The 11,013-nt window shown below is 49.7% G+C and overlaps 1 protein-coding gene across 1 annotated transcript; it reads right to left on the bottom strand.

The window, feature by feature from the left end:
- Nucleotides 1–836: 836 nt before the first annotated feature.
- Nucleotides 837–10,728, bottom strand: LOC125428739 (zinc finger and SCAN domain-containing protein 31-like). Its single transcript, XM_048489346.1, has 4 exons — nucleotides 10,540–10,728; nucleotides 6,461–7,366; nucleotides 3,145–3,223; nucleotides 837–2,060 (listed from the first exon to the last, which is right to left on the bottom strand). The coding sequence occupies exons 2-4, from the start codon at nucleotides 7,181–7,183 to the stop codon at nucleotides 1,324–1,326; spliced, it is 1,539 nt and encodes a 512-aa protein (XP_048345303.1). The 5' UTR covers nucleotides 7,184–7,366; nucleotides 10,540–10,728; the 3' UTR covers nucleotides 837–1,323.
- Between the last annotated feature and the right edge of the window lie 285 nt (nucleotides 10,729–11,013).

Here is an 11,013-nt window from a genome sequence, read left to right as displayed (position 1 = left end):
AACATGGAAAGGAGAATCCCCATCTCATTGTTTACTGAGTGATAGATTGCCTCTGTGTATGGAGGTTCTATTCTTACCTTTCATGATTTATAGCCACGGCAGGGCCCATAGCAGGTATACTGTAAACTGATGGCATGGTATAAATAAATAGTAACAATAATAATAATAATAGGGGCAGCTTCACACAGAAAGTTGCCAGCGTGGTGTAGTGGTGAAAAGCAGTGGACTCTAATGTGGTGAACCAGGTTTAATTCCCTACTTGTCCACATGGGTGGTGGACTCTAATCTGGCGAACCAGGTTTATTTCCCCACTCTTCCACATGAAGCCTGCTGAGTGACCTTGTGCTAGTCAGTTCTTTCTGAACTCTCTCAGCCCCACCCACCTCACAAAATGTTTGTTGTGGGAAGGAGGAAGGAAGGAGTTTGTAAGCAGCTTGGAGACTCCTTACGGTTGAGAAAAGCGGGGTATAAAACCAAACTCTCCTTCTCTTCTTGTGTGAAATAGTTTGCCCCACATCGGCCCAGTGACCAGCCACACCAACGACAGGGTTGCATGTGCAAATGCTGGGTTTAAAAGTAAGTCAAGATGATGGGTTTCAGAATTTTGAACAAAGTGCTGCCTTTTAACTTATCAGGCAAATCAAGGCAGATTTGCATTCCTTTACCTACATTTATTCCACTTCTGCTTGGCTTGGAGAGGACAAAAAGCTCAATGTAAGACTGAAGTCCTGCCCCTCCCCGCACAATTGCTAGAAATCTTCTTGATCACCCCTCCCAACTGACATGCTTTCAACCCTATCTGCATAGGTAAGAGGACTAAAACTCACTTGGTTTAGTTTTTCTTTGTGTGTGCCTTATAGGATAAACTCCCTTATTACCACTAAATCATGCATTTGGGCAGAACTGTGAAACATACAGTTGCAGGAAGGCAAGTCCCTCATTTCTGTGAATTACAGTGATGGCTGAAGTTTCCTTAACCGAAGAGGCACTTCCATCCCAACAACAGTGCCCGCAGATGACTGCCTAGTATGGCTGTGTCACAGGCTGGAACTGCACCACAGATAACCATTATAAGGAGGAGTTCATCTGACATACAGAAACGTATAGGAGAATTCACAGCTGACTGTCATTCCTGGAGGTTGCATGCACTAGCCCTGTAAATCCACACATACGCACACACCCTGACATAGTACAGATGGGTGACTTGCCACTGTGGATACAAGCTTGGTCTCAGAGGTTTATCTGACAACACCCCCCCTCTGGAAAAAGTAGCTTGCAAAGTCGTGCCATGAGATTTCCTTTGGCTTTTCAGGAACGCTGGGCTCATTCTCCTGTGTGCATTTTCCTGTGTGCAATTAGATATAAGCCCCGGGTGAAGCTCTTCCCACAGTCCAAACACTTGTAGGGCTTTTCGCCTCGGTGGGTCCTTTCGTGGGCAGTGAGGTTCGAGCTGCGGCGGAAGGCCTTTCCACAGTCGGCGCAGCTGTACGGCTTCTCGCCGGTATGGGTCCTTTCATGAACGATAAAATCCGAGCTCCAGCGGAAGCTCTTCCCACAGTCCGAGCATTTGTAGGGCTTCTCGCCCGTGTGGGTCCGCATGTGCGTGGTGAGGTTGGAGTTACGGTTGAAGCTTTTCCCGCAGTCAGTGCACTGAAAGGGCTTCTCCCCCGTATGGATCTTCTTGTGTCGGATGAAGTGTGAGCGGTGGTCGAAGCTCTTCCGACAGTCCTGGCACTTGTAGAGCCTCTCTTCAGAGTGGATCCGCCGGCGGAGGACAACACACCTCTTCTGCCGCTGGTTCTCCTGCATCCTCTCTTGGAAGATTATCTTGCTGAGGTCCTCATAGCCTACCCGGCAGGGGATGGCCTCGGCTGCTCTTTTCCCAGGGTGGATGCCCTGATGCCTCTCTGGTCTTGGCTGGTTCTTGGAAGCTCTCCCGGTGTCGTGAGACAGATTCTCGCAGGGTTTCTGCAATGACGTCCCGCACAGAGCCTCTCGTTCAGGATAGTCCTGAGGCCGCACAGTCGGCCTCTGATGTTCATTCAACAACCTGCTGCTCACTGGAATGAGAAGGAAAGCTATCACCAGATTTCAAGACGCTGTGTGCAGTATCAACTTAATGCATTGCACTTAGAAGAAGGAAAGCTTTTCAAAGGGGAATCTCTTTACTAGTACATAATTGACCCTTCATTCAGAAAAAAGAATTTGTTAAGTGTGGGAGAACCAGCATTTAAAAGCCGGTAATGCTAGATACAGCTTGGGGCCAGGGGCGGAGTGAGGAGGAGATGCACCTGGGGCATGCCTGCATTTTCCACCCCGCTCAAGAATGCCCCCGCCCCACCCCCGCACAGGCGCGCACCCAGTGCATCGCGCCCCGCCCCGCCCCCTTGGTGCTACGCAGCTGCTTGGGGCCACCCTCTAAGTATGACCTGGAGATCTCTTAGAATTAAAACTGATCTCCATGCTAGAAGTCAGCCCCCTTGGAGAAAATACCTCCTTTGGAGAGTGCACTTTATGGCTGATACCTCACTGATGTCCCCCCTTCTCCAAATCCTGCCTTCCCCAGGCTCTTCCCCAAATCTCCACGAATTTCTCAACATGGGAGTTTTCAACTCTAGTTCTGCCTCTTGACAAAAGAGTTGCAGCAATACTGGATTACCAGGAAGCCTCCAAGATCGTTCTCTCTTGGTCATCTCTAGGCAAAATTAGATTTATAAGGTCAAACCCCACCTTTCTTCTGCAGCAGAGACCCAAGAGGCATACGTTATTCTTTTGTGCATTTTCTCATCACAACTTTATGAGGTTGGATAGCTCGTGAATACCTGCCTGGTCCAAGGTCAGCTCGCAATATTGTATGGCAAAGTGGAGACTGGAACTTGGACCTCCTATCCCTTCCCCCTTTCATTTATTTACAAACATATATATTTTATGCCTGCCTGTAGGAAGAATGCTATTGATGCCTTTGGGAATCTTAGCAGGGACCAGACATCTGCCAGACGTAGAACAATAGGCTTCAGAGGCTACACAGTGACAGCTCAAGGGACTTTTCCCCCCAAAGGCAAAATGTGGGCAAAAAAAGAGAGATAAAGATCCCTGTGGCCACTGCAAATCCACCCAGATTTTTTTTTTAAAAAATAATCTTACCTTGCTTCCGAGAAGCCCCCAGACAGACCTGCTGCACCCTTGGGAAAGTCATAGTCACTTCTTCAAAGGAGTCAATGCCCTGAAATGAGAGTAGGAAACCTCAATTGAAGGTCACAGAGTGAATGGGCAAACTTTACTATCTTAGGAAAGGGAGATTTTGTCCATACACTGCTCCTATCTGTAGAGTCAATCCAGTCCAGCCTGTGTTACCTGCTATCATTGCTGACAGGCCTGGGGCAAGAGGTGGAGAGAAGAGTCTTGTTTGGTTAATGTTTGGGATGTTCTTATTGTTGGGATGTTCTTATTGTTCACCTTCAGGCTATGAAAAGCTTCAGCTGCCCAGTTCTATCCACTAAGCCTCTGTTATTTAATTACTTGATCTATCCTGCCTTTCTCCCCAAAGGGAACACAAAGTGATTTAGATCCCTCTCTTCACCTCTTTTTTTATCTTAACAACAGCCCTGTGAGGTAGGTTAGGCTAAAAGTGTGTGACTGGCCCAAGGTCACCCAATGCCACGAAGAAGAAGAAGAGGGGGAGGAGGAGGAGGAGTTTGGATTTATATCCCCCCTTTCTCTCCTGCAGGAGACTCAAAGGGGCTTACAATCTCCTTGCCCTTCCCCCCTCACAACAAACACCCGGTGAGGTAGGTGGGGCTGAGAGAGCTCCAAGAAGCTATGACTAGCCCAAGGTCACCCAGCTGGCATGTGTGGGAGTGTACAGGCTAATCTGAATTCCCCAGATAAGCCTCCACAGCTCAGGCGGCAGAGCTGGGAATCAAACCCGGTTCCTCCAGATTAGACACACGAGCTCTTAACCTCCTTTGCCACTGCTGCTCCATCTTACCATGCATCTTACCATGACATGCCTCTGAAGATGCCAGTTCAAATGCTGGCAAAACAGTGGGAGCCAAAGGACCATAGCCACACAGGCCAAAAAACCCACAACAGCCAGTTGATTCCTGCCATAAAAGCCTCCAACAATACATGGTCACCCAGTGAGTTTCTGTGGCACGAGTGAGGGATTTAAACCTGGGTCTCCAACTGCACCACAGTGGCTTTTCAGGGACAGGGCTTTCTTTTCCTCCAGACTTTTGGCATGGGGTAGAAAATGTTGACAGAGAGAAAATTTTGTCTCTTTCTCACAGTACTAAAACCAGGGGGCATTCATTGAAAATGCTGGGGGGAAGAATTTGGATTAATCTAATTCTACATTCCACCTTGTTGCTATGGCTTTGCGAGCTGTACTGCCCACTTTGGGTGAGCAGCTCTATCAACCTACTCATCTTCATTCTGCCTCTCCTCTAAGTTGCTACAGGCAGCATACATAGGAACATAAGGAAGTGTCTGCTGGATCAGACCAGAGTCCATCTAGTCCAGCACTCTGCTACTTGCAGTGGCCCACCAGGTGCCTTTGGGAGCTCACATGCAGGATGTGACAGCAATGGCCTTATGCTGCTGCTGCTCCCAAGCAACTGGTCTGCTAAGGCATTTGCAATCTGAGATCAAGGAGGATCAAGATTGGTAGCCATAGATCGACTTCTCCTCCATAAATCTGTCCAAGCCCTTTTTAAAGCTATCCAGGTTAGTGGCCATCACCACCTCCTGTGGCAGCATATTCCAAACACCAATCATGCGTTGCGTGAAGAAATATTTCCTTTTATTAGTCCTAATTCTTCCCCCTACCATTTTCAATGTATGCCCCCTGGTTCTAGTATTGTGAGAAAGAGAAAAATTTCTCTGTGTTAACATTTTCTACTCCATGCATAATTTTATAGACTTCAATCATATCCCCCCTCAGACATCTTCTCTCCAAACTAAAGAGTCCCAAACTCTTTACCTCTCTCCATTCTGTCTTCCCAACAACCTTGTCTGGTAGGTTAGACTTAAGAGCATGACTGGCCCATGGTTACCTATTGAACTAAGTGGGAATCTCAACCCAAATGCTAGTTCGAGCTGTTATACAACATGTGGCCAAGTTCTATTACATCGTCCGCCCTTCCTCCTCAAGACTGTCTCTCTAGGGCCCCTTCCACACATGCAGAATAATGCACTTTCAATCCACTTTCAATGCACTTTGCAGCTGGATTTTACTGTGCGGAATAAAAAAACCCACTTGCAAACAATTGTGAAAGTGGATTGAAAGTGCATTATTCTGCATGTGCGGAAGGGGCGTAGCTGTGCTTCGTTCTGGGCCCTTCACCTCAGTCCTATTTTCCTACTTTTCTTGTCTTGCTTTCCCACCCTGGGCTCTGAGATCTCTTCCCAGCTTTCGGTGTACCTGAGTCAGGCTTCAATCCCCAGTCACATCAACCACTTTCCCTTCCCTCACAAAAACTAGATGGCCAACTGGTCGATTGTCTGTCTGAGCATTCCATGTGATCACAGCAACTCAAACCATCAGTAACGGATGCTTCACCATTGCTAGAGCAACACATGAGAGACCTGGCAAACTTCTGAGGTTATTTGTTTCAGGAGCCTCTGCCATTTGAAGAAAGAGGGAATCCTCTCTCTGTTCCAGGGCAGACATTACAACAGCAGCATCACATCAGGGAACAGAAGACACCAAAGATCCTGCTCCGTAACTACGGCAACCTTCCATGCCCCTCTTCTTCAGAAGTAGGACACTCCTGATGTGTGTGGTTAAAATGGTTCAAACAGCATCCACTTGTTTGTTGGACTGGCTGTGGCTCAGCAGCAGAGCATGTGCAGAGGGTCAAAGGCTTCAGTCCCTGCCATTTCCTATTAAACGAATCTCAGATAGCAAGATCAGGAAAAACCTCTTGAGAAGACCTGTGGAGAATTGCTGCCGATCACAGGGACTGTGTGGGATAGTGGTTACAAAACAGTTCCCTAGAACTCTGGACAGCCTTTGAGACTAGACTAGAAGCTGGGGGACAGCCTTTGAGAGCCAGTGTCAGACTAGAACAGGGGTAGGGAACCTTTAACTCTCAAAGAGCCATTTGGACCAGTTTTCCATGGGAAAAGAAAACACTTGGAGCCGCAAATAATTTTTGACATTTAAAATAAAGATAACACTATATATATTGGGCTTTTTAACCTTTTACTCCACTCATTCTGAGAAGCGCATGGATGCATCCACCCTGGATGAAGCCGGCGGCTCGGCTCGTGGAGCCGCAGTGCAAGGGCAGAAGAGCCGCATGCGGCTCTCGAGCCGCAGGTTCCCTACCCCTGGACTAGAAGCTGGGAGACTCATGTCTGAATCCCTACCCTGCTACAGAAGCTTGTTGGGTGACCTGCAAGCCCACCTCCTACCCTAGTGCCTCCCCAGAATGACCAAGGACAAAATGTCTCTCACCAGCTGCTGCGGTCGCTCAGCTTCCTGCTGCCTCAGGAGAAAGCCTTCGGCCAGGGCGACTGCCTGGGCGCAGGTCTCAGGGCCGCGCTCCCTCACAGAGCCCTGGATTCCTGGTGGCAGGATGCTAAGGAATTGCTCCAGGATCAGCACCTCCAAGATCTGCTCCTTGGTGTGGCGCTCTGGCTTCAGCCATTGATGACAGAGCTCCCGGAGGCGGCCACAGGCTTCACGTGGCCCCTCGGCCTCCTGGTAGGAGAAATGCCGGAAGCGCTGCCGCTGTGTTTCTGCGCTGACGGCCTCTTCTTCCAAAGCTTCTTCCTTCACTTTCCAGGCGCCTCCCCTGCCAAAGGCCTGCTGGGCTGTTCCACGGGAAGTTTGGAAACCCTTCAGGTCACTGAAAGCCATTAGGTCCGGCAGCTGTGAGTTCCCCCATCCTGACTGAGGAGACTGCACGACCTTCAGGAACTCCTGCCACTGGGCTTCCCAGCGCTGGGCCAGCCCCTCATCCGGTTCCTGTTTAATCTGGGGTGGCGACACCCGGTGCAAAAGTTCCTTGGCATTGCCAGCCTGAACAACGCGAGGCCCCCTGCGGGCACCCTCTGCTGGTTTGGAGCAGCATGGTTTCTTCTCCATCTTCACCCGGTGCTCTAGCGGGGCCTGGAATTGAAGACTCAGCGTCGACGGGGCACCACCCTGCTTTGTAACTGCTTTCCGGGAGGCCATAGAGAAGCTTTATCCCATTGCCAAGTCACTGTTTCAAGACCACTTTTGCTGTGTTTGGTGGAAATCCTGTGGGTTTGTGTGTGTCTTCCACCTTTGCGTCAGGACAACTCTATCCCACAGGCTCTGGCAGTGACCATTGAGGGGCTTTTAGACAAACAGGCTGTTACCCAGAGGCATTTCTCCCTACAGAAACAAGGCAGAAATAGATGCAAAAAGACGAGAAAAGGTGACATCCTCTATCTATTGCTAGCTGCCCTGACCTGGATGGCCCAGGATAGCCCAATTTCATATCTCAGAAGCTAAGCAAGGTCAGCCCTGGTTAGTCTTTGGGAAGGAGACCAACAAAAGAAGCTAAGGTTTACTACAGAGAGGCAGGGAATGACAAACCACCTCTGAACATGCCTTGTCTTGAAAACCCTACAAAGACAATCATAAATTGGCTGCAATTTGATGGCACTTTCAACCATTGCTAGCTAGGACTCTGGCTGTGTACCAAGGATTTTGGTATCTATTGCTCAATTCCTCTAAAAACCAACAGGCGTGAAGATGGCACAGTGGAAGGACATGGAACACACAGAGCTGTTTGATATAAACTCATATCCCTTGGCTGTTCCTGAGCAGAACTGCCTGATTTGACTGGCAGCAACATGCTAGGGTCTCCAGCTAGGGAGGGCCATTACCCTCACTCACTACCCAAGAGCCCTTTTAACTTGAGTTGCTGAGGATTGAAGATTTTCCTCCAGATCTTTGCTGCCATTTCTCTCCCCAAAAACATGAAACTGCCTCCTACTCTGGGCAGGGACTGTGTCTCCGTGGTAGAAGTTCACTGGGCATGCAGAAGGCCCTGGATTCAATTTGTTTGAGAGCCAGAGATAGACAAAGGCTTTAACTCAGGAAGAAGCAGACTAATTCAGACAGGGGGTCATGGGTTAGTGGTAGTGCATCAGCTTGGGATGCAGAAGGTCACAGGTTCAATCCCCACCATTTCCAGTTACGGATCAGGTAACAGGTGAAGTGAAAGACCTCCCCCTGAAATCCTAGAGAGCCCCAGTCAGTCTGAACAGACAATACTGACCTTGATGGGCCAAATATCTGTTCAGTAGAAGGCAGCCCCTGTACTGAGCCAGATTATTGGTCCAGTAATCTCCCTTGTCTGGGGACAGCTCTCAAGAAAGCTGCCATTTTCTCTGGGGGAAGTGATGCAATTCTGAGAGGTTGCCGTGCTGCACTGGGAAACTGGCAACCTTACTTTGGGGGTTTACTGAAATTGCAGGTATTTAGGATAAAGGGATTCTCTCTCCGCTGCACACAATACCTGCTACTGGAAATCTTTTAATTGGGAGATGTCAGGAATTGATCCCTGGGCCTCTAGGCTGCAGTTTGGATACAGAAGGTAAGAATCTGAATCTCTGCCTCACCCAACACAGGTGTTCACAGAAGCAGCCCTTTCACAAACATCCAAAGTGGCCTTATACCACATACAAGCCGCAGGACTATCCAGCTCAATGCCGTCCACTCCGATCAGTCCCAGCGGAAAAAGGTCTTTCCCAACAACTGCTACCTATGATCCTTCAGTAGAAGATGTCAAGGGGTTGAACACGGGATGTTTTCCACACCAGATGTGCTCGGCCACTAAGCTGTGGCCCTCCCAAAATGAATCTGCCTTTTACTGAGTTATAACCTAGGTCAGTGGTGGCGAACCTATGGCACGGGTGCCAAAGGTGGCACTCAGAGCCCTCTCTGTGGGCACGCGCAAACAGAATGCCTGCCCCAACACATTTAGGCTGGCCTGGGCCTCTGGCTCAATTATTAGCATTAAACCTAAGACCTAGTTTTGGGGAAGCAGTGTAGGTAACCCTGTTAAGCTCTGTTAAATCCCACTGATTTTCATGCGAAGAACTAAAGCATGATCCCTTAGCTGGGAGTAAGCTTGATTGCTGGCAATGGGGCCTGCTTCTGAGTAAACCCTCCTAGGGTCATGATTCACCCATTGGAAGAGTTGCACGGTTGCTTCAAAGCAAAACCACCGACTACCACCAAGCTTACTCCTGAGTAACGCACGCCTCGGAGCCAACCGTTTTTTCTAAACTAAAACCTCAGTATTCAGGTTAAATTGCCGTGTTGGCACTTTGCGATAAATAAGTGGGTTTTGGGTTGCAGTTTGGGCACTTGGTCTCAAAAAGGTTCGCCATCACTGACCTAGGTCTTTCTCATCCTTTCAACTTGAGATGCTGAACAGATGCTCTGCCAGTGAGCTACCATCACTCTCCAAATTTCAGAAATTTTTCAAATTTCAGAATTCAGGATTTGTACAGAACAATTGTAGCCCTCACTCCATGTTGCCCAGATGTTCAACTCCAAGTGGGAAGGGCCTTTCCAAACTCCTGCAGCTCCAGAGAGGTGAGGGACTGAACCTGGGCACCGAGTCAGAGCCCCTCTCCAAAGGAGAACCATTACAGGAGAAAGCCAACTGAAACCCAAGAAAGGGACAGGCTGCTCTTTGAAGGGCTTCTAAAAATCGGACTCCCAACACAGATTCTGGTTTGTGAAACTCCTAGAGATTTCAGGAGGAAGCCTGCAGAGGCAGGGTTTGGGGAAGGGAGCACGCTCAGATGGGAATAAAACAGTTTACTCTCCAAAGCTGCCGTTCCAAAGCTGCCGTTTTCTCTGAGGGAAGTGATGTAATTCTGGGAGATCGCCAGGCTGCACCTGGAAGTTGGCAACCCTATTTTGAGGGGTTACTAAAACTGCAGGTATTTCGATAGGGCACTTTTTGCCACCCGCGGCTTTCTCCACATTCCTGGCGTTTAATTATTTTCTTCCTCTTATGGGTCTGCCAACGCACGTTTCATCTGAAGTAGGTCAGTCACCCCTACCAACAGGAGTTGGTAACCACAGGAGTGGGGAAATTCCTGGGGATTTGGAGGTGGGGCGCAGGGCGAGGTTTGGCCAGGGGAGGAAGGGACCTCAGTGGGGTATAATGCCAGCCAGCCCACTTTCCAAAGCAGCCGTTTCCTTCCTTCAGGGGAGCTGATCTCTGTAGACTGGAGATCGGTTGCAATTCCGGGAAGACTGGCAGCCCTGGAAGGAAAGAACGACCCTGCTTATGGATGGGCAATGCATGGCACTCAGCTCCTATGGGAAGGGCAAAAGGGGCTTGAAGCTTAGAGCCGGCCACACCCCCACCCCACCTGGCTCTGAATGGGATCATTTCGCCATGTCGCAAGGGAGGGCTGCTAAACTCAGCTGCTTTGGGGGCTTGCTCCGCCCGCCCCGTCCCACCCTCTCCTCCTGGTCCCCTCCCCAGGATTGCATATAAAGGTCGGAGCCCCCCCCCGCCCCCTCTTGGTACTCACTGCTGCAAAAACCGCCCCTTCCTGGGATTGCAACACCTCCTTTCCAAGCACCCAGTCGCAGTTTAGCGATGCAAAAAAAAAAAAAGGGGGGGGGGTCCCACTTTATGCCAAAAGGTGGGGAACGGAATGGAGGGTGAAGGCGGAAAAGGAAAGGAAGGGACTTCGCTCTGTGGCTTTCCTATCCACCCCCCCCCCTCTCTTTCCAGCGTCTGGAGCTTTTCTAGCAAGCGCGTCCTCTCTGGGCTTAACCCTTTCAATGCCTGAAAGCGTGGGGGGGGGATGCGCACGGTTGCAACGATTGGGATTATGCGGCTCCATTTTTACGATAGGAATATCCTTTCTCTCTCCCTCTCCGCGCTTCAAGGGCTGCCCAGGCAGACAGGGATTCAACAGGTGCGGCTTTCCAGGCGGAATGGACGGCACGGCCGCGATTGCCCGTAGGGAATGCATGAATTGCCCATAGGGAGTAATGGG

This window comes from Sphaerodactylus townsendi, linkage group LG03 (genome assembly GCF_021028975.2).
Source record: "Sphaerodactylus townsendi isolate TG3544 linkage group LG03, MPM_Stown_v2.3, whole genome shotgun sequence".
Taxonomy (NCBI): domain Eukaryota; kingdom Metazoa; phylum Chordata; class Lepidosauria; order Squamata; family Sphaerodactylidae; genus Sphaerodactylus; species Sphaerodactylus townsendi.
Note: the sequence above shows the minus strand (reverse complement) of the source record. Positions and strands in the feature narration are given on the sequence as shown.

Excerpts from the sequence above, each read along its gene's own strand:
- LOC125428739 (XM_048489346.1), bottom strand. The coding sequence starts at position 7,183 with ATGGCCTCCCGGAAAGCAGTTACAAAGCAGGGTGGTGCCCCGTCGACG. Across the intron at positions 3,224-6,460 it reads CTGAGCGACCGCAGCAGCTG|GGCATTGACTCCTTTGAAGA; the intron begins GTGAGAGACATT and ends CTCTCATTTCAG. Across the intron at positions 2,061-3,144 it reads GGGGGCTTCTCGGAAGCAAG|TGAGCAGCAGGTTGTTGAAT; the intron begins GTAAGATTATTT and ends TTCTCATTCCAG.